General features: G+C 43.1%; 1 protein-coding gene across 6 annotated transcripts in view; it reads right to left on the bottom strand.

Moving 5' to 3' along the window:
• The window catches only part of lmo3 (LIM domain only 3), an 80,061-nt gene that overhangs the window by 6,368 nt on the left and 50,436 nt on the right, over positions 1 to 23,257 (bottom strand). For 2 of the 6 annotated variants that reach the window (XM_068649616.1, XM_068649617.1), the window contains 3 exons: positions 22,347 to 22,594; positions 18,105 to 18,318; positions 664 to 789 (listed from right to left, as the gene is read on the bottom strand). In XM_068649616.1, the coding sequence (XP_068505717.1) occupies positions 664 to 789; positions 18,105 to 18,310 (332 nt within the window). In that variant the 5' untranslated portion in view covers positions 18,311 to 18,318; positions 22,347 to 22,594. Of the gene's footprint in view, positions 1 to 663; positions 790 to 18,104; positions 18,319 to 20,835; positions 21,226 to 21,326; positions 21,575 to 22,346; positions 22,823 to 23,257 lie in introns of those variants that run through there. The other 4 variants (XM_049761461.2, XM_049761463.2, XM_049761460.2 and 1 more) reach the window with 4 other exon arrangements.

Below are 23,257 nucleotides of genomic sequence, written 5' to 3'. Positions count from 1 at the left end.
TCTATAGTCTTCCCCAAAAAACCTAAACCAAACCAAAGCAAAAACACACCCATAAAATTTAGGTCTGTTTTCCCTTCATCAGTTTCACCTGTGGTATGCCCCGCCCCCATTTGGCTCCACCAATCAGCTTTCTCATACTAGACATGCCAGGTGGATCTCGTTTATCACGAGGATTTTCTAATTACATAAGTCATTGTTGTCTATAATAACAAAAAAAAAAATTGGATCTACAGAATTTTTTAATTTACATTCTTGATGAGATACGTCATTGTTGTTTCCTTGAGTTGCAGTTTTCTAAAAATTAATTGAATTCCAGAAAAGTCTGCATTATTGGCTTTGTAAAGTCACAATTGTGGTACAAGCAGTCACCTCTGGCCAGTTTCAGGATTTGAGTAGACTTCCCGTAATGAAAACTGATGGAAGAATAAGTACAGAGTGGCCCCACTAGTTTTGTCTAGCCTGAAACTCCGCAGTCGTAGTACAAGATCATCATCTCTATGTCCGTCTGGGGTATCTCTCTGGTCACTTGTTAGAGTGATAAATCTCTGGATGTTCAACTATCAGCGGGGTTAGTACAACTCAATCGTTCTTCCCCTAGCAGCTATTTGGCCGGATGCAGGTAGCGGCGGAGAGACGCCAGTTCAGCGCAGTTCAATCACTCACCTCTGATTGCAGAGCTGGCACGCGAAGCAGTCCAGGTGGTAGACGTTCTCTTTGGCTCTCATGACCATCTCAAAGGCTGGAATTAGCTTGCTGCAGGCTGCGCAGTTCCCCGTCACGCCAAACAACCTGCGCCACATCGAACAGTTAATATTAGCGTCTGTAAAACTGCAACTTTGGGAGTACTGCACTTTTCAGGCAGACTGGGAATTTTTATAGACTGATCAAAATGTTGAAGACAAAAAAAAGCAAGAGAACACCTTTTGCATTTATAGACTACGCTGTATATATTAAAGTTTTATGATATCCATTTTCTATCTCACTTATTTTGTTCAGGGTCGTCATCCGAGCGGGAACTGAATTTTCCATCAAATCTACACAGGGTCACGGTATAAACGTGGACTTTGAGAATCTTTTCGGATAGTTTGTCGTTTCAAGTTAGTTCAAGTTTGTAAAATCTTCGATCATTAGAACACTGATGCTAATCGTTAGCCTATCTATGTTATTTTCCATTGTCTGCTAGCGTTAAGCTAAACACACCTCTAACAAAATGGTTGTTTTGAAATTTTCTTTGTAAAGTTTGACCGAGAGTTTAACAACCTGACCTGCTGATATTGACGAGTATAGGTATTGGATAAAAAAGCTCTTGGTCTTGGTCATAGCATAAAAAATAAAAAAAAATGCAGGGCCACAGCTTGGGCCATTGAAATAGATGGGACATGGCTTCCACCACTGCCCAGGGAGGACCCTATTATTTCTCTGCCTGCTCCAGGGACTTTAATAGGAGTATTCATTAGGGATTCAGGGCTGTTACTACACAGCGACCTAGACCGGGGATACAAGGGAGAAAGGAATCTGATAACGAAATCATATAACAAAATAACCTATTAAGCAGACTTCTTGGGGCACTTTTAGCCATCGTTGTTAAAATGATAAAACGGCATGCCACTCTCTGAGTCTGTAAGAGATCGCAATCTGATAAATGATCTCGGGGCTTGGGATATGCAGGGTTGTTTATTAACCTTCAGAAAGTATGTTTCCCAGAGGCACAGGAAGCAGATAGATTGCGCCCTCATGAATACCTCCAGAATTAAGGGCCACTGTCAACACACCTTGAGACAATGAAGGATATTGCTTCCAACGTGGTAAGCTTGGTGAAAACAAAGAAAGTCTCTTCTGTGGATTATTACTGACTTAATTAAAAAAATTATGCCTTCTCCTTTGAGCCCTCTAAATTTAGATATGTCTCTGTTATCTTTTTTTTTTTTTTTTTCCCCTGCGTATCGCCAAAAGGCGCTGGGACGAAATGGATGAAATGATGACTTCTCTCCTTACAAAGAACGGTAATTGATCTAAAAAAAACAACAAGAAAGAGCTAGATATGATAGATTTAGTGGGAGATAATGAGCACGTGTGCTGGAGCCTAACAGCGGCACTCTGTATTACGCCGTACGACAGAATCACAGCGAGACGCCGCTTACTCTGCAGGGGTGAACGTCCTTGTCTTCCACTAACCCGAATCATTTTCAGATAGCGTGCTCTCAAGGCTCCCAAGATTATAAATGATGGAAGGTATTCGGGTAAAAAAGTGATGTTATAAGCTTTCTGCCTGTCGGATTGAATCAAAACGGTGTTCTGTTTCACCGTTTCATTTTTGCGGGGCGTCTGTCCTGAAATTCGTCTGGCCCGTTTCTGTTTAAAAAGTCTGTCACAGCGCTTTGCTCTCAAAGATTCTCGATAGACGTCCTTGTGCCCTGTTGCTATTCCCCGTTGTGTCTACCGAGGCAATCAATAACAAAAGACTCCTACTTTCCGCCGGGATCCGTCCTCATTGAAGTTAAATCCTTATAAAACACGGAGGAAACTTTATTCGGAGGTCAGATTGGTAGAAAACGATTCGAACATTGCTCAGTGATGATTATTACGTAATATGTTTGAAGTGTCTGAAACGCCAACGCATCTGACCGTTCCTCAATTGACGATGCCTCCAGGTCAAGTGGTCCTTTTTACACCAATTACCACTTGGAAAAATAACAACCAACACAGCTCAAAGTGCAAAAAGAGACTGGAGGTTTTATTCTTAAAAAGTAGATTGAATATTATGTAATATAACCTTAGGCGATTCGATTTTTGAGACGATTCAAGGATTATCAAAGTGCCTTATATAAGCCGAAAAATACGGTAAATGTATAAAAACTAATCGTTCCTATAAATAAATATATCGCACTTCAAAAAGTTTGATTCTTTCTCATAATAGATGAAGTCAATTAAATTTCAGCATATAACGTGTTTATTTTTACACACTAAGAATTTTTTAATATTACTGAAAGTTTTAGCGTGGCAACAGTTTGACCCTGAAACTTATTATTTCTACTGCCATATTTCCTTTGGGGAAAAACTCAGACAAAAAAGAGGTATGGATTAAAGTTCTAATTTGTTTCCAAGAGGACACCATTTTTTTTTTTTTTTTAAGCCATCCTTCTAAGCTTCGACTCTGCTAGCGGAGAAATTAAATCTTTGATAATGTTTTCCAGCCTGGGAGCAGCATTTTTCTTGCGTCTGTGATGGATGTGCTTCTTGAAAAAAAAAAAAAAAAAAATTATTGAAAAGAAAATGAGAAGCCCAAAGACCCCCCAGGTTCCTAAACAGACCTCCTGGCTGCTTCTCATCCACTTGTTTGCTGCATAATTCATTTGGTACCTATGTGCTACATTAACCACCGCGTTAAATGATTCAACGTCGCCTTCCGGCGTGTATTCGCTTGCGGGGACAACACATACATTTGCTTCTCGAATCAAAAAATTTTTTTTCCCCTCCTTCCTTCCAATAATCTGAGGCAATACGAAATCCTGATGACCATCTTTTGGACGGCGATGGCAGCTCCGGTGTAGCACTTCAAAGCGGCGGGACGTGGGGGGGAGAGGGAAAGGCCCGCCGCGCCCTGTGGGGAGGGTAAGATGGATGGAGCGTACCTGCCACTCGTCTTTGGCCGCTCTGCCAGTTTGATGTCACGGACGCTAATGGCTCTCAGGGGAGACGGCAAATTAAGCGTGGTTTTGCTTGTAATGAATTCAAAGGCTCACACGCAATCAGACGATGACGGCTGAGAGGCCTTTGCGTACCCCGCGACCCGAAGTCTGCCATTCAATACGTTTAGCTCCGTATTATAATTGGTAATAAATAAATACGGACTTTCTCGTGGCCTTCTCTCTTATTCTAACAGCTGCCTGTTATGTCTCCAGGGCTGCGGGATAACAATGTAAAACAGCAGGCTTGACATACACTTAATATCCACGGCTGACAAGACAGCATGTATATTTAAAGGGGTCGGGAAGATACAGCCCGAAAATTAAAATTCATGCCTTGCGCAAATCTGAATTTGAAAGGGTATTGATGCAGTCAGTGCTCAATACCTTGTATTGTCGGTCAGAAGGCGTTCACTGTGTATTAGAGCCCGGTACGGCTCAGTGGTACCTATTTGATGAGTAGAGAGAGACTGGGAAAAAAAAAAAAAATAGATACCAATTAAATTATTCCACAAGGCTTTAGCCCAGTGGACCCCAAAACCCGATCGGAGTTTGCGAATGCACAAGTGGTGTCATGCCAAATGGATTGTTTCGGCTTTGGTGAACTAAACGTGTCAAACGTAGAACGGGTTCCCTGCTCATTACCGTGGTTTTGTAAATGACGTACCTTCGAACGGAATATATTTATCCATTGGACTTGACACATAACTAGATGGAAAGACCTCCGCCAAGGTGAAAAGATTGAAGTCTCCATTTTTATGCAAAGGTATCCCGGACAAACATAGGAGAGGTAGCGAAAAGTACCGTCATTTTTTGGACTATAAGCCGCACTGGACTATAAGGCGCACCAGCTAAAATTCGTGATTCCGGGTTCATAATTTGCGAAAAAAGTCGCGGAAATTTACGATAACTCAAACTAAAAGAATAAAATTTAAAAATAAATATGATTTTGTAAAAAAATAAACCCGACCACTTATTATTATGAGGTAGCCATTTAAAATTCCAGCCACACCGTTCTTCCTGATCTCCATCTTTCCCGTTCCTCCCACCACTTGAATTGCCCCAGCCTCGGCCTGCATTCATCAGCTGCCGGATTAGAATTTGTTTCCTCACAAACCATTGATCATCGGCCTATTACTAGGCAAATGACAGTTAATTACCCACTACATTAACCACTGGGACCCGGGGACCGACTCTCCGTGCCATCAGTCAACATGATGAATGTGGCAAGTTCAGTAATGCATGGCCATTCTCTCGTCCGCCTGCCACGCCGAGAACAACCCCGGGATCTCACTTCCAGGCACCCAAGGAAAATCTATGGTAATCTGCATAATTACAGGCTCAGGGTTAATAACAGACAAATGATTTGTTGCATCTCAACATGGGCTTTTTTTTTTTTAATGGGATTGCGCTCAGTCCATTTGCTGATGCCGCCTGTCCGTAACAACGAATTTACTTACGGGGGGAGTTTGTCGAATGAATTCCAATGACACCACGCAACGCTGCCCCGGTTTTATCATAAAACCGCAAAGTAAAGAAAGTTACAACCGGGCGGGTAGGAAAGGGGGGAGGGGGAGACAGTTAAAAGTGGCAGATGTAATCAGGCTCTTGCGTTCTTCAATTTAATACCCCCAGCCTGTGTGATTGTCAGTGATTAAACAACGTTTCGGGGGCAAAATTATTTCAATTACCGTGGCCATGACCTGGGAATTGTCCGCGGGATAAGATTTTCTTCCTCGAGTGCCCCGACTTGCCTGGCTGCCAGCCTCTATCAGTTCTCATCTGCACCTGGACTCTGATATCCTAATGATGAATTATGGCCCGCTTTCCGGGAGTATACAACGCAACGTTCTCCCAGTAACTGTCAGCTCAGCGAGACGCCGCAGAGCGCCACCTAATTAGCTCTCGTATAACCTCTGCCGAGAGGTTTAACAACATCTGCTTTTCTACATTAAGCAACTTTCAGAAGATAAGCCGTACGTGCAAGGTCATGTTCTTTGTTACTTTCAGCAAGTATTCAGAACAGTGAATCGGTCTGGTGGAAATAAACGCCAGATCTGGCACGTCCCGTTTCCGAATATCTTCCTTATGTGCCCAAATGTGAAAGCAACGTACGAGCTACATTGGAGCGGGAATATTTAGCTAGCTAATGCTAGCATATCTGTCCGTCCAACAACGGAAATATTTGACTGGCTAACACATTGGCTGTTAGCTATTTTACGCTATGCTAGCAACACATTAAGAAGAGTTTTTGAACTTGAGAGACAAACTAGCTAGGACGAGGCTGGTAGCAACATGAATCTATTTAAAACAAACCTCCCTAGCAACGGAAATATTTGACTGGCTAACACCTTGGCTGTTGGCCATTTTACGTTATGCTAGCAACACATTAAAGAGAGTTTTTGAACATGAGAGACAAACTAGCTTACTGCTAGCTAGGATGAGGCTAGTAGCAACATGAATCTATTTAAAACGAACCACTTTTTGTTCTGGAAGTTAAAATAAAATATAACCATTTGTGTGTTTAAAGCAAAGTTATGTGATTGTTTTACTTTGAGCTGTATTGTTTTGCAAATCCTCTCTCATCAACAGGGAAACAACTCAAGCTCAAATCAAACGGCAAAGCTGTTTTTTTGGCAGAGCTTCCTCCCAGGTCCATTTTGAGGATGACTAAATGAAAGATTCCAACCAGATGTGTCGTTCGATAGGCACTCTCCCCGGCGCCAGCCCACCTGCTATACCACGCCGGGTGCCAGATAGTGGCACACACAAGCCTCGCAATTATCTGCACCAAACATGCACAGTCCCATGAGTCATTGCTCTTCACACCTAATTTAACTAATCTCCACTGGAGGGGATGATCCAAAAGAATAATGCATCCGAGGGACTGAACAAGTAAGGATTTTAGTCCAATTGGAAATATCAGCGGCGGGGCCCACACAAACACAAAAGGTGACGAAAAAACTGCATCGATGCAAAGAGTTCATGTTATTGATTTGAAATTTTTAGCTGTAAAGCCACAATTGGTTGAGTGAGAAATTGCTAGCAACAAAAAGTTCCCTAAGAGCTTTTCTCTCAAATTAATTACGCCTGCACTTCACACGCACCCTAAATTATATTTCCGTTGAGAGCCTGTCATTTTATTCCATCAGACGCCATTTCTTCCATGCTTTTTGGAATCCAAACAAAAGAGCTATTCTTGACCTCTGCTAAACTAAATGGAACCCTCTCTCATCGGGGACAATTAAACCAGGGTGAAAACAGACCCTCCAATATGTGTGTGTGTGTGACCCTCCTTCAGACACAATCACCGGCGCCCGGTTTGACCCCTTCGGCACTTTCAGATTACACGTGAAAAGCTCGGAGTAATTACAGGAAATTCACATTGGCACATTTGTGAGCTCGGTGCATTATTGGCGAGGTAATTGCTTGGCGTGTGAAGTGAGTGGCGATGTAGGGGGCGGGGTTAATGGTAGCCAAGTTGTAAAGCTACAACATTTAAAAAGTACTTTGCCAAAGTTGAACATTTAGAAAGCATCTCATTAAAAGTGTGAGTCAGAAATAGGGGATTAGATTTTCATTTATCTTACGATGAATATAAACAGAATGGAATATTATTTGAGTGGATAAACAAGTCTCTGTTATGGCGCTTAGAAAAAAAAAAATCTCCTCGGCTGAATCTCGGTTGATTGACGCCTTGTTGAAATGTGAACGCGCATCAGAATAAATATTCCCGCTGCTCCCTTCAACCGGATTGTCATAGCTGTCCATAGCAATCTCTTAACGTTCATTCAATTTCGTAATCATCCCATCAGCAACTCTCAAGGGGGAGGTATCCAAGTACGGGCTGTAGAAAAGGTCAGCTTGTTTTTACGATGTTCATGCAGTTGTCCCTATTTGAGGTTGTTTTTTCTTTTTGAAGTATTGTTGTAAATAAAGCCCAAAAAAAAAAAAAAAAAAAAAAATCCGACTAAGTAGAACGTTAAAGTCATCACTTGATGACATTGACAGATATGCTTGAGTGACACTTAATGTCAAAAAATTGAAGTGACCCAAATCACCTTTCCAATCGGCTTATTATTTAGTGTTCCGATAAGGCAACAATGTGTGAAAGCCAGGCAAGGTGCGAAACAAAGGCGATATTGCTAATGAATGGACGCGCTGCAATGCCAATTAAATTAATGAGACCATACAAAGCCTCGAAGGTTTGGCCGGAATATGTGAAACCGTTAAAGGCCGGGAGGGGGGGGGGGGGGGTCTCTCGAGAGGACTGAGGTAGACGGGCTTTTAATTGTTTGCGTTGGGATAAGTGCTTGTCCTTTCAGAGAAGTGAAGGGCAAATTGTGCTTTTGTGTGAATTGCTTGACAATGACTTGCTTGTGCATTTCTTTTGCTTAGCATATGGAAAACAATTCAAGAACAAAAAATTAAGACCTTGAACAACTTATTTTATTTCCATGCAGCATAACAGCTAATTCACCGTGTTCTCTTTTACAACAATAACAATGTGTTAGCTTCGAGCTAATAGAACGTTAGCCGCGTCAATCTTCTGAGCAGTTTTTAGTGATCCAACCAAAAAGATTCCAGAAAGGGTTCGCAATTGACTTTGGGGTGAGAGATACCAAACACCAGAAGTGTTGACCCGGTAGGATGGTTTCGAAATCTCTCTGGGAATTACAAGTCCTGTCTGTCCCACCCATTGATCAAGTCTTCTCCGGGGGTGGCAGAGAAATCACAGGACCGACATTTGAACACTGCTGTGCATCCCTCTGATTGCCTATTTACCATTTCGCAGATTAAAAGTACCCGAGGAAACTGACATAGGGTGCAATCAATGCAGCGGTAGCCACTCTGGCGTGTTCTTCCTGCCTCTGAATACAACCCTCATACAAAGTGTAGGCATGACCCCCCCCTAAAAAGAACCCCAATAAACTCTGGACACCAATCAGCCTTTGAATTACTTCCACTTGAGTGATTCCCAGCATCATGTTTGCCTGGGCAAACAATTCCCGATTAAAACCGTATGGTGTTGACAGTGTTGTATCAACTCGATAAATATTCGGCAACATCTGGGGTATCAGATAGGTCTTCTATCGAGGGTTGGATGTGCCAATGTTGTCAGGTGACCTAATGAAGTTGTTAATTCCTTTGTTGAGTGACTTGTTTGTCAATGTGGCCTAGCCAAGGGCAAAGCAGTGTGTAGCATTAGCATTCTTGTCTTTCTTTTTGGCATCCTCATGAATAAATCAGACTGTTCAAATTGCCACATTTACATCTCATTTCACACAAGCGGAGCACGGCAACGGGGACCGGGCTCGACTCGGTTAAGCAAAGCGGACTTCCCCATTGTGGAGTGTGTTATCTACCATATTCAGGGTTTTTACAAAGCCTCACGCGACTCCAATCCGGAGAGTGCCGTTATCGTTGAAGAAAGGGGGGAACATCAAAAAACATCATATTGCCTCCTCAAAGACGCCGCGATGAAAAACAAAACTAGTCCGATAAAGCGTGTCTACCCAACAAGTCTACGTACAATAACTCACCGATCACTCGATCTGGCAAACATACGGCTTGGAAGGTTGTAGCGGGATGACGGTTAGGCATTGGGGGGATGCACAATAGTGTCTGGCAGTTCCGCTAGGCCGCCCACTAATTGAGAAGTCGCTCAGGGGTTCAGCACAGGTCTCCCAGCCCTGCCTAAACCATTCAAATAACGCCTGTAAGTGGGGCTGACACCGACCAATCAGCAATTTGCTGTTTTCCACAGCTCTGCGTCCGTCTCCTCGCTTTCACCCCCGCTCTGTTTTAACAGCTGCAACGGGCAACCATCGCGTCTCGGTGTCTTTTCCTACCCACACCCCTACTTCATCTCCATAAAGGCCTCATTAACCGGGGGCGGCACACAAGGCCTTACCACATCCACACACACACACACTACTGTGTCGACGCACATTACCACACTAATTGCCGGCAAACCTGAAGTGACTGACTCGCGGATCAGGTTCCACCCAGCTCCCACACTTCCATAATGGGGCTTGACTCCTGCTCGCACACTTCCGCTAACAATACGAGACGACGAGTTCATGTGACCTTCCTAATGTGGAACATCACCTCTGACATCGACACGGCTGTCACAATGGACAGGCCAAAAAAAAAGGATCTGTCATTTGGGTATGAAAGCATATCGTGGTTTTTTTTTTGAAATACCCGATTGATCAATTAGCAGCCGATATTAAAATCCTGATCCGGGATCTACACTTCCGAAAGTCTATACACAAGGGAGACATGGGGTTTTTACCGATGGTTCCAAAACGCACGACCGTGAAACAAAACAAAAACGGTGTATGCCAAAACTTGCAGGGATGGAGGTGGGAGGGAATGCTGCAGCGCCGTGAGAGGTAAACACAAAGCCTGTTATCATCCTCTCACATGCTAGCAAAACAGATGGAGGAGCCAAATATGTGGTGGCGCCGCGTACACGGCAAAGCTTGATTGCAGACGTGAGCCCGATTTCCAACAAACGGTACAGTTCAGTTTGCTTTGGACCTCTAAACAGAATCCCCCAAAAAAATGCAGTTAAACATCATTTTTCCCTCCTTATCAAATGATTTGCTGTGTAACAAAGTCCCAAAAAAAAAAAAAAAAAAAAAAGGGGAAATGGACCAGACTTAAAACTCTACTTAATCTGTAAAGCCTTACCCAAGAGGAAACGGGATATTAATATATGCATGGAAATGACCTGCGGCACTGCCAGTAAAGAGGGGTCACTAGAGGTCAAATAGCCGCCAAACTGCACTTGAGTTTAATTAAAAAGACAAAGGGGGGCATAATTTTGGAGTGGACAGCGAAGATTACCGTTCAATGAGAAGGCGAGCTGGTTCTTTCAATGGTCCCCCCCCCCCTTTCCCACAAGTCCCTCCGCCATCTTCTCATCCCTTTGATGTGAATATAGACCATTTATTAGGGCCAGAAAGGTTAATCTGGAAGGAGAGAGGATATCACATGGTCGCGGTCGGCACGGGCGGAGAAATCGTCGGCGGGTTGCCGCGCCGGAGGAAAGTTCAAATTCACTTATCAGGTAATCAACTTCTCCCGTGTTTAATGAAAAACCTTGAAAGAGCAAAGTGGGACATGGCGAGCTTTGAGTGTTTAAAAACTTGATTTGCTTGAATGAATTTAACACAATGGGAGTCAATATTCATTACGGGGAGGTCTGCTCGGTCAGAGGGGGTTCGTGATTGGGACGGCCGCATGATTTACTATATTACAAAGTAACACAAGATGATGGATGTGTTCAATTGCACAAAGTAACTGACTCAATGAATTTTTCATTACCCTGGTTGATGTGTTTGGGACAGAGAATTAGATAAGCCCGCTGATGAAACAGAGCTGCGGCTGTGTAGCGAGAAACCCTGAGGGTGCCGTTTTTTTTTTAGTTTTTTTTTTAGATATGTTCATTTGGCACACTTCTGTCCAAATTTAAACAACTATATGAGCTGACTTTAATCACGGCAATTTGGGGAGAAGGAATAACACAAATATAACTGGGGATTGTATTTAATCAAAAATATATCGCACTGAAGGGAACGCGGCGGTTAGCTTGCGGACGGTCGAGTCGGATCTTGTGTGGGTTTTCTCTTGGTGCTTTGTCTTCCTCCCACGTTTATAGAAATGAATGTAGGGTTAATTGAGGACTATATTTTCCATGATGGCCGTTCTTATTTCCAAAATGGCCGCTCCAATAAAAGCGGTCATCTTACATGAAGCAGATTTAACGGACGCTTGGAATAAACTCAATAAAAACAATCCTTAAATAATGATTACTATTTAAATCGGCCAATATAAAAACTTTGACGGATTTTATAACTGTTTTATCACTGCCCTGGAGTTGTTCCCACTGGCTTAATTGTTTAATCAGAACCTGACTCATGATACCCATGTCTGCCCTGTTAATTTTAAAAATAATATTCATCAGTTCTGATTGATGTTGAGTCGGTGTCAAAAAAAAGCCCGCCCGACCTAAAGATGCGAACGGAGAAAAAAAAAAAAACTCGGAGAATTATATAAGTCTACCAAGAATACGTGACGGTGGGAAATCAATAGAGCAACAATAACAACACATAACGGCGCAGGCGGCACAAGCGGACCATTACAGTAAACACCGTGTTCGGCTAGAGTGAGCCGTCTATTCACCGGTGAGTAATCATCTCACTGTCTAATACGCAACAGGAGGATCGAAAGGGAAAATAGTAGCCAACCAACTTTACTCCACAGGAGAGTTGGTGTTTAGAACATGGATTCATTGCTGTCTGACTAAACTGACCATTTAAGTGAATGTAATTACACTCCGCAACTGTAGGGGGAAACCCTGAGCCATACAGGTGAAAACTTTTCGATATTCATCAGCAGTAAAATGTACATTTTCATTCCTTCACTTTGAAATAAAAATATTTGAAAATGTCAGTAAAATTTTTTGTCCCAAGCTGACAGCCAAAGCTTAAAATAGAGCACTGGTGGTTGACCTCAATGTCATTACTCAATGTTCTGACAAATAAGCGGGTCACGATGCCAGTCAGCAAAGTAGCTACCAAATTAACATTTCTCGCAGCTGGTTGCGACTGTCACTCGAATAGTAAAACTGAAGGTCATTGTCTCCCGAATCTATACACTGCTACCTCAATACTTCCTATAATGGCTTTAAAAATAATAAAATATACCCTCAAGATGGCTAATTTTTATACAATTGTACAGTCAAGCCAGAATTGGGAAGAAGAGAATGCTACTTCTTGTTCTCAGGTTTAGTTACAGTAGCATCTATGCTAACTGCCATTAGCCATCTAGAGTGTTCCACATTTTACGTGATGCTAGTGGGCTCTTGTTGGACAAAACTACTGGTTTGATTAAACATTTTGGTATTTATGTACAGGATAGAAGGTTTATAGTTAAGGTAGCACTATGCTAACTGCTATTAGCCATTAGTTTTCCATTTTACGTTAGCATTACGCTAAAGGGCTCTTGCTCGACAAAACTACTGGTTTGGTTAAACATTTTGGTGTTTATGTACAGAATAGAAGGTTTATAGTTAGGGTAGCACTATGCTAACTGCTATTAGCCATTAGGTTTACATTTTACGTTAGCATTACGCTAAAGGGCTCTTGTTCGACAAAACTACTGGTTTGGTTAAACATTTTGGTGTTTATGTACAGAATAGAAGGTTTATAGTTAGGGTAGCACTATGCTAACTGCTATTAGCCATTAGTTTTACATTTTACGTTAGCATTACGCTAAAGGGCTCTTGTTCGACAACACTACTGGTTTGGTTAAACATTTTGGTGTTTAGGAACAAAATGTTCGATTCTATTTTATTTTATGTGTTAGTCTAACGCTAAATTTTCTGTTAGCAGTGTGTAGCAGACACCCCTACTTCCTTCCTTACAACATTTGATTATAAGGTAAGTAAGGTAGGCTTCACTTCACTGCATTATTCCGATAAACTACAGCCGACTTTTTTTTTTTCCCTTCGACAATCTTTCAGATCGCTCTTCTCACTTTAACAGCCCACACTGCCAGATTCTCCTCTCAAGATGTGTGGGAGGAATCACGCAGCAGCATCTCGGGTGCCTTCAAATCCCAAACATAAACAGGGGAGTGCTTTTAGGCCTTTTACACTCAGCCGTTAAGACATCAAGCTAATAGCTGTAATTGCCTTTTTACTGCATTCTGTCCTTAATCTTAACATGCAGATATCAGAAAACCTTGAGTGACCTTACAAAATGCCGCAGGAACTCCAATAAAAAGTTATCATATCGCAACAATGGACGTCTATTACCGATAATATCTTCCCGTATTTGTGTGCCGTGACCTGAAAATTCTTATTTAATCCAACCGGAAACGAATCGGGGTCGTCAGCGTGGAAGCAGCGATTCTCATTCGACTATTTACAGTTCGGCCATGCTTTCACAACCTTAATTATTTCCAGTGTAATCTCAAAGAGACGAGCTAATTATGCGGCGCCGCTAAAATGGTTATAAACCCTCATGAATTGCGCTAACAAGAGATATCCCATAATGTGTCTGTGATTAACATTGCTTTCATTTTTATGTGCCGCTTCCACTGGCTCTGCACACATTTGAATGTTGCCATCGTTGTCATCAATTATTATTTTTTTTGCGACTTGTCAATCTTTACCGAGGTTATTATAGTGTTACTCTAATAGTGTTATTATAATACAAAAATTAGCTACTAGTTACAATTAATTAGATTAATTAAATTAATTAGCAACAAGCTACTTCCCAAATATAGTTATTATTATTTCCATTTGAAAGTAACGTAACGTCTGTGTAAGAAGTTACTCATTACTTTTAAGTTACTTTTTAAAGTTTTCAATTTGTTGTAATTCCTCATATGATGCAAAGGCGGCACTCAAAATTAAAGTATAATGAGGTTTATATTGTTTACATGACATTACACTTTTAATGAGGTCTAAGTAATAATATTATTGGAATATAATGAGAAAAATATCTTTTTTACTGTCGATAAAATGAAAGCTTCTGGACTAGATGTTCCCCCGTGTTTAGTAACAACGGAGAAGTACAACGCAAATAGAAAAAGACTTCCGAAAGTTTCCCGAAAGGTTTGTTTAAAAGCACCAGGTGGTGACATCTTCATTTTTCACAGGCCCAAAAGTGAGGCTGCACAGCTTTCCTGGCGCTCCCCTATGCATTATTCTTACTTTAAGCAGCGCGTCTCCTCAGGGGGACGAGAAAGGGGAGGGGGAGGGGGGGTGTATTGTTTTACAACACACCCAGCTGCGGCCTAGTTGCCTGGCCCGGGGTTCTTTTTCAAGGAGTTGTCTTCGGTGACCCCTCTCTCTGGCAGTTATTAATAATAACACGTGCCGGGGAATAGTTCACCTTGTAGCGCTGAGGCCGCTGCATGTATGTCTAGCCTCATACGTGAGGAGGGGGGGGGGGTCTCCAAGGGGGGTGCGGAGAAAGAACAGGACGAAGTAGGGGGAGGTTCTTGAAAGGTAGCCAAGCTGCGATGCACACAAAAGACATCAAATAAAGTTTCCCCCTCCTTGCATGTAATTAGAATCAGGTATCATGGACGGTCTTGCTAAAGCGATGGAGAGTCTGATTAGCCGCATCAAAGACGGCCAAGAGGGCCGAGACTTCTGATGAAGGGCGAGCGTGCCGAACGGGAGGGGTGGAATCAAAAAAAAAAAAAAGATGAAGGCTAAAGATGCTGAAGTGCCGAGGCTGACAGACTGAGTGCTGCATTCTCCACCTCCGAGTCGCCCATTAAAAGCTCGAGCAGGCGAAGCCTTTTGTGCATGCTGAGTGCTCCATTGTAATAACAAGCAGCCCAGATAGAATTCAATCTGGAGCCTCAATGAAGCCTCCCTGACAAAAAATTCTACCGCTAACGTGTTCAAAGCGCTCGACAAATTGAAGGCTGCCTTTTCTTTCCGAGTGCAAAGAAAATATTTTAGGTTTCCCGGGAAAGGATGTGTCTCGTCAGTTGTTTTTTTTTTTTTGGGCGGCGGGAATTTGCGCAGCTTGACATCCTAATTGATTACGCGGAATGCTGGTTTTATCTAAATATGGCAGTAAGTAATACTGGTGGCATTCATGGGCACAGCGGGCATCGTGACCTTTCGCAGAGCCACATTCGTCAAGACACAGATGGCTACCTTTGTTAGCCCCGCCTCTAAAAAAAAAAAAAAAAAGGGCAGAAAGAATATACAAATGACGGAAAAAGTTATTTCACGCAACTTATAACACTTAAGTTCTGCTACGTGGCCAATCAAAAATGCCAGATCGTATCACATGACCTTTCACAACAAATATGAAGCGATACAAAGATGGCCACCACCAATACAGTAAATAAAAAGCCAAGTGTGGAGAGTCTCCGTTAATTGGGAAATCATCACCAACAGCCTCTGAAATATCTTTCTTTCATTCTTTCTCTCTTTCAGGTTTTCTTTTGTGGGGAAACAAAAGTAATAGATTATCAGATGGAATAAATTGGTTCACTTAAAAAGTCAATTTGAATGAATTTAAAATTTTAACGTCAAACCACGCCAGCGATCTTTCTTTTTTTTTTTCCCAACGTTGGACTACAGGAAAAATGATGCCCAGATAAATAATTTCAAAATTTCCCACCATAAATCAGAATAATAGAAATAAATCAAATAAAAACAGCAGAAAAAATGTGGTTGCACAAGTGTGCACACCCTTTTAACCGAGGATGTGGCTGTACTCAAAATTAACCAATCACATGCAAACGCATGTTAATTGTGAGTCAGCACCCACCTGCCGTCATATGTCAGAAAAAGCCTACCAGAACATCTGAACTTTATTCGAGACGAATCAGAGGCACTTTAAACACTCCCATTTAACATGCGTTGTGTGAAAGGGTGTGTCGACTTTTCCTATCCAATCCTCTGCGAGATTTCCCGCTTTGATCCCAAAACGCGGCCTTGGACGCTAATTCAAACGCACACTCGGAAAACGACGTTTGTGAGTAATCACACAACGCAGCCGACGAAATATCCCTTTTCTTATTAAAGCGATGACACATGTTCACGAGCGCGAATGTATCTAAATGAGATTTCCGAGGAGAATAGATGGCTTTGAGACAGGCTAAGCTTTTTTTTTTTTTTCTCTTCACTGCCTGTCACTCGGCGGCGATAAAGGTTGACGTGATGTCACAGTCACGCCTGACGCCGACATACAAATGCGTAATAAGCTTGATGTAAGATATAAAAAAAGCTATTTTTTTTTGAACGAGCGGCATAAAAATAATATTCCTCGAAACCATGCTCTACATTTGGTTATCACTCAGCTTTCTAAAAACTTGAATAAATCCAGCTGTGTTGACTGGTGAGCGCATTTGCTTGCAATCTTAGTAAAACCACTGTAGAGGAAAATTGGAAGTCGGGGGAGGAAAGGAAAAAAAAAAAATGAATGAATACATAGATAAATAAATAAAGCCGGTGCTGTTTTTAAAATGGATGCTTGGAATTTACAGTTTTCCATTAAGTGATGCCCGACAGTTTTTTTTTTGCATTCCCTTCCCTGGCCTCTGTGGCACTTTGGATGCTCGCGTTAGCTGTTAGCGCCCTGCCTGGTCGAAAATAGCGCATCAGCATAAACAAAGTGGCGCTATTACCCGGAATCACCGACGGAAAAGCCTGCGAAGGGATCGTTTATGGATACGGCGTTCTCCATATTCATAGGGAGCAAAATACAAATCAAGCTCTAGGAGATAATACCTGTAATTTTCTTTACATTTCTCGTCGTGCCGCTGTATTCAATCGCACCGGGGGAACTGCTGGATCCTTAACTATTATTCCCGCTGTTTATTTCTTTTCATTTTACAGGGGGGGATTATTACTTCTCTGCTGGTTTTAGACCCCTGTAGGATTCTATTAACCCTTGTTATGTCAGGCTTAATAACATACCAAGCTGCTAAACAGAACAGGAGCACCCTGTGTCAGAATATAAAAAATGGACAGAGTCTGAAATCATGATTTTTTTTTTTCTCCTTGCTTCTAACCCCGGGCTGACACAAGCGAGATAAACACAAGTCCAAATAATATACAGAAAGAGCTTTTTTTTTTCTTTCTTTTTACGAGAGCGGGCGCACGGTTATGGTAGGGGGGGTCATGAATCTGTCGCAAGTCCTGATAACGTAAATCATTCAATTTTAAGGCAAGGTTAGGCCGAGTCAATGTAATGTCCTCGGCAAGTGATGGAAAGTGTAAAATAGCGGAGGTTTTTTTTTTTGTAATATCGTCGCCATTGATTGCCCTGGTGATGGAGTCTGACTTTTGTGTGGTTTCGCAGATCAGATGGCGAGCGCTGCCGTTTGCTAGATGTGCCCGCTCATTAGCCGGCGGTATCGTGATGGCGAGAACTGAATCAATTCAGTCACCTTGAAGATGAAAGAATAAGATGTTGGAGCTTGGGAGACAAAACACGTTTTGGAAAATGACGGAAATTGGCTGACGAGGAAATATGTTATTATTTTCAATATTTGAGAACTTGATGTCGTTAGCTCGCAAGCTAGCTGGTGGCTAGCACCTCTTGTTGCGTAGATATAAAAACATTAAATTAAATGGTTTAGGGTTATGGTTAAGGTAAGGTGATCAAAGTTTCGGGTTAATTTCTCCTCCACAAGGGAAGACTTGACAAATTTTACGCAGAAAACTATTAGCTCCGCCTACAACCATTTATACGTTAATGTTGGAAGTATTTTTTGAGGTGTGATTCATCCGGCAGATCCAAAGCAAATAAAACCATTTCCCAGCCGTGTTAAAAATGTCTTTGTAATCCGGACACATCCAACCTGACCTCTAAAATGTGAGATTTGAATAGAAAAACGCGGAGGTGTTTGTTTAACGTCTCTTACCGTAGGTAATCTCTCCGGCAGAGGATGAGGTTGGCTTTGGTGTAGAGCGTGGAGCCCACCTCGCCCAGCCTGCAGTCGCAGCAGGCGCACTTGAGACAGTCTTCGTGCCAGTACTTATCGAGGGCCTTCAGGAGGTAGCGGTCCTTGATCTTCCGGTTGCAGCCGGCACAGCCTTTTGGCTTCGTGTCCGGCTGGACGGAAAGCATTTGTATACCTGCGACAAAACCAAAGACAGAAAGATTTAGACGAAAAATCAAAGTTGGGTTCAGGTTTCAGTTTCGTCAAATGTTTTGGCTTGACGGGTTTGGATGACAAAATAAATAATAAAAATAAATAAAATAGATGTTAAAAAAAATCTTCAGTTTCTGATGTAAAGTGCGCCCAAGAAAACCAACCAATCAGAGACGAGTTAACCATTCAGTGTCTGATTGGTTGTTTTTTCTTAGGCGCTGTGGTTTCTTGGATGCTGAAGGAATGTATCACGCCCTTCTATCACGTCTTAACAAATGACAAAATTATTTTTTTAAACTTATATGCTTTTCCTTCCTGGTGAAGGCCAAAGCAAAAATCATCGACGCTGTTGTGAAGATCTTGTCACAACAAACAATTCCATCGCTATGAAAAGATGTGGAAATTGGAATGTGCATCATCTTTCTAAATTTATATATTAAAAAAAAGCAACGGAATCACATGGACCAAAAAGTAATTTTTTGTTGCTTGTATGCGAGAGAAATTGCTGAGGCAGCGAAAAAGAAATGTTAAAACCATGTTTATCTGGAACATGACGTTTATAAATCCTGCTGTGTCAATATTAAGATTTTTATTGGTTTAACTTTAAAATCTGTCACATTTTATCGGTGTTTTCCTGTAAAGTGTGTTGACCATATTTAGCAGTGGGAGGGGGCACGAAGGGGAGGGGGTCGTCTCAACAAACAGCCCACACAGCCACAAAGAACACTTTTTGGACACTTTTTTTTCCTCTACTGTTTTTAAATGTGCTGACCTCCTCTGTATTTAAAGGGGCGTGGCTACAGACGAGAAGCTTTGCAGCCCGTCTGTATTGTTTGGTCTGAGCTGACTGGGGAGAGCCTTTGTTGGTCCATTGGGGGACTTAAAGAAGAGGTGGGGAAGGGTGAGGGAGAGGGGGGGGGGGGGGGGGGGGGCATCAGGCTGGAATTAGTATTCTCCCACTATTCCCTGAGGAGAGGCGTACCCCCGCTCCCCTTTGTCCAACATTCACCACACGCACTAGTGCTCAGTTTAGTTTCAAATAATGCAATTTTTTTTTGGGGGGGGGGGCAGTGTTTTTTTTTTTTTTGGGCCAAAATCACAAAATGAGAGTTATTCTTTTGATGATGTTTTCAGTTTACAATTTTTGACTAACATCAAGTACAGTCGCATTTTATTAGTTTTCAAGTTGACTCGAAATATAGAAGTCATGAAAGATATGAAAATTGATTTCATTGAATGCAACATCTTAACTAATCAAAAGTATTGCTAAAAAAATACTACTTAAAATATTATGCTCATTTTTTTTTCAGTTTTGATCAATTTGAGTTTAAAGTGCATTTAGAGAAGAAGTTAATAACTTTCCAACATGCACCTAAAGTGTTAAGGATTAAGTTTGAACAACATTTATAGTCCAACTTCTGCATTTTTTTCCCTGTTCCTTGCACAAAGGTGTATTTGCAGTATCCTCAAAGATTAGGCCGGTTGAATGTAATCCTATTCCAACTTCTAAATTTCTAATCCCCCTAGCAACACGCAATTACAAAATATTCCATTAAGAGCAAATGTTTTTTTTGCCATAATAAGGAAGGCCAGTTGATCTATTCTGCTCCAACTTGCGAGTAAGTTCCACTTTGTTTACATTTCCAACATGTGCGTTCTGTCGCTCTAAATAAAGTGACAGGCAACATGTATGAATTTCTCCTACAGCTTTTCCCTTCAGTACCATGCACAAAGTCTGTTTTTCAAACTGTTGTGGGTGGTTCGCTCTCAAACCGGGGCTGCGTTGCGCCGGCGAGCTCAGCTCATTTGTTCCAGCGAGTTGCGGCTGTTGATTTGTTAATTGGCTGGATTTAGAGAGCGCGCGGGCTCGCTCGCCCCCTGGTTCCTCTCGGCCGCTCCTGTTCAGCCGCACTGATCCGTCCCGCAGCCTCGTTAACACTACAAAGTCCCCGCTGCTCATTACCAAAGCCAGAGGAAGAAAAAGGGGGAGCCGGTTTCGAACCCACCCCCTCCTCCTTCCCCTCCCCGACTCCGCAATCAAGGAGAAGGGGAGAAGCATGGCAGGAATTCGGCCACTTGCCTCTTCCGATTGCCGGTGGAAGAGGAGGGTGAGGGGGTGCCTGAACAAAAGCGTCATTTTCCCATAAAGGGGGGGAGAGGGATGGGGGGGGGGGGGGATCACAGCTGCTCGGAGCTTTAATGATATCTGTTTTATTTGCTTGCTGGCTCGTATCCTCCATATAGCGGGGTTGCGCGTCCCCCGCGGTCACATGCATCATCACCGGATGGAGGACGTCGGAGGAGACGACCCCCCCCCCCCCCCCCCCGTTTACCTAAACCTCCCACTATTTGCTGACATTTCACCCGATCACTTTAATTACCGTTGCCATAGCAGCCGAGCGATAACGAATCTCGCGTTAACGCCTCACGGGGAGGTTATTTAGGAGAAAACGAGGAATATTAGCAAATCAGACAGCGAAGCCACAAAAAGCCTTCTTACCGAAACTTTTCTCCCTTTTCTGCATTTGTTGAGCCGCTTCAGCAGCATGCAACCCGGTCCAGTCGAGCAGCTGGCTTTGTTGCATACACACACACACACGCACGCACAACACACACACACGCACGCAGAGACGAACGGGAGGCAATCCAGCCGATGAGAAGAGAGGGGAAAAACACCCAAAAAAAAAAAAAAAAAAAGCGGTTCCGGCCAGAAAATCGCGGGAGTAAAGCAAAGGTCGTCGAGCGCGGTGTTTGCGCGCAGGTTTTTGCCACCAGAGTGTGGAGCTCTGTGTGTAAGAGAGAGAGAGAGGGAGGAGAGAGAGAGAGAGAGGTGGAGAGAGAGAGAGAAAGGCGAGTGACAGCGCGACAAAGGATGCTTCTCCTCCGCGGCGCAGCCACTGATCCTACTGGCCACGGAGCGTCTTGCGTGCGCAAAAAGCGCGACGACGCACGCGTGGCGGTCCGTGCAATCCCCCCCGCAAAGTCACTCACCTTTTCCCAACAAGTTGATTCCACGCAATTTCACTTAATTCCCCCACATGAGCACCAGAGTCGGGTTACAGGTGCTCGCTGGTCCGCGCAATTTTGCAAAGTGCGTGAGGTTTGTGTGGCCATGTGCATCACTTAACAAAAGCCCCCACCTTTTCTCAACTCCACCCCACGTGTGGTTTCAAAGTTAGGCGAAACTAAATGGATGCAGAAAAACGCAATTTTCATACATTTCGGCATTCGATTGAGCACCCTGCCACGTTCTTTAACGCCCCCCCCCCCCTCCCCATTTAAACGCTCGATTAAGCGTCCTGGCAACTTCACTAAGCTTCAAACGTGTCACAAAAAATTGCATTCGCTATAATTGAACATGGTGAGATTTACATCCTGTCGACTTTTGATAAGACATCCAGGCAGTTTTCATGGACACATTTTCCCCCATGATTTTATTTAAAGCCTCACTTTGAAACCACTAGAATAACTTAATACATATTCCAAGTCTTGAAAATTGTGCCAGACGTGGAGACAGAATGGCACTCGGATTTTGAGCCTCAAAACGCGGCGATAATGAGATGGGTCATAAAACGCTCTCCGTGCGCCATTATGAGTGATGAGATGCATTAAAGCTGACAGGGGTATTACCTGGCCGTAATTAGGTTTTGTCATGGATTGAATTATTTCAAGGCGGCCTATCTTGGTAATCATGCAATTTGCCGCGGAGCCGCTGCCCTCCCACCCGCCTTTCACTCAACGCGTTCGGCAAATTATTCCCCGTCGGAGGATGGATGAAGGTTTTACTCGGGAAATGCGTGACTATTTTAAATGTTTAAAACTGGTGAGTTTACGTGCATTTTACGCGCAGCTAAAAACGCGAGTTTCAAAATGAACCAGTCGGGAAAAGACTGCGCGCTTTTGGATATTTCTCTCCGCGCGGTCGTGCGCCTTTTACGCACAAATCCCCCCGCCCCCCTTAAAAGGCGTGAGTTCAACTCACAAAACCCACACGAGGACTTAATCGCGTACCTTGAAGTGAAAACAGCGGCGTCCAAAATCAAAACGAATCTCGTCACCGTCCAACTTTGTCACTTCCAATCGGCTGCGCGCGTCCTCGAGTTCTCCGTTGAGCAGGGAGAAGAAGAAGAAGAAGAAAAAAACTCCTCACTCCGATCTCTTCCACCGTCTGGTTTCTCTCGAAGTGAAGCCGGCGCTCTCCTATTTAAGCTCCTCCGCCAGGTCCCCAGTCAGCAGCACACTCCAGCTCATGCAAGAAGCTGACAAGCACCGTTAGGGAAGGCAGCGCATGTTGCTCTAATGGACCTCATTAAGCTCTACTTACAGATGTTCTCTTAACATAATTGATCTGCAGCGAGTTGAGAGGACGGCAACCCTATTCCCCAGCCCCCAATTATGGCCCGGTAATTAGATCCCCAACCTCCAGTTCTCCACATTCACCCTCCTTACATTCCGAAATATCAAAGTATCTCTTTCTCTCAAAGCGCGCCCCCCCTAACTCCTCCACCCCAACCGAACCCCCCCCCCCCCCTCCCATCTCACCTCCAATGTCTCCTCCCACCCACCCACAAGACTTTACTATTGACAGTCAGATGTGCTAACCTTTTGTAGTGAAGCCAGACTAACTCCAGCTGACGGTGCTCACTCACCCCCCCCTCCCTTGTCTCCCCTGCCCGGTGGGAGTCAGTGTGAGTGACACAGGAAGTTAAAAAAAAAAAAAAAAAAAAACTTCCCTTCCCATAAAGGGTTGTAATGATAATATCTGTCAAGGGAGACTTCCATAATGTCTTTTATCTTAAATAATTCCTCTGATGGCAACTTTGAGAGGAGAATCTGGGTGCCGCACGAAAGAGTAAAAAAAAAAAAAAACTAAAAAGTGATCGCGCAGCTTTTTTTTGTAATGCCAATCAGTGCCACTCCTA

The sequence above is a fragment of the Syngnathus scovelli genome, chromosome 22 (assembly GCF_024217435.2).
Source record: "Syngnathus scovelli strain Florida chromosome 22, RoL_Ssco_1.2, whole genome shotgun sequence".
NCBI lineage: Eukaryota > Metazoa > Chordata > Actinopteri > Syngnathiformes > Syngnathidae > Syngnathus > Syngnathus scovelli.
This window is presented reverse-complemented; position numbering and strand designations above follow the sequence as displayed.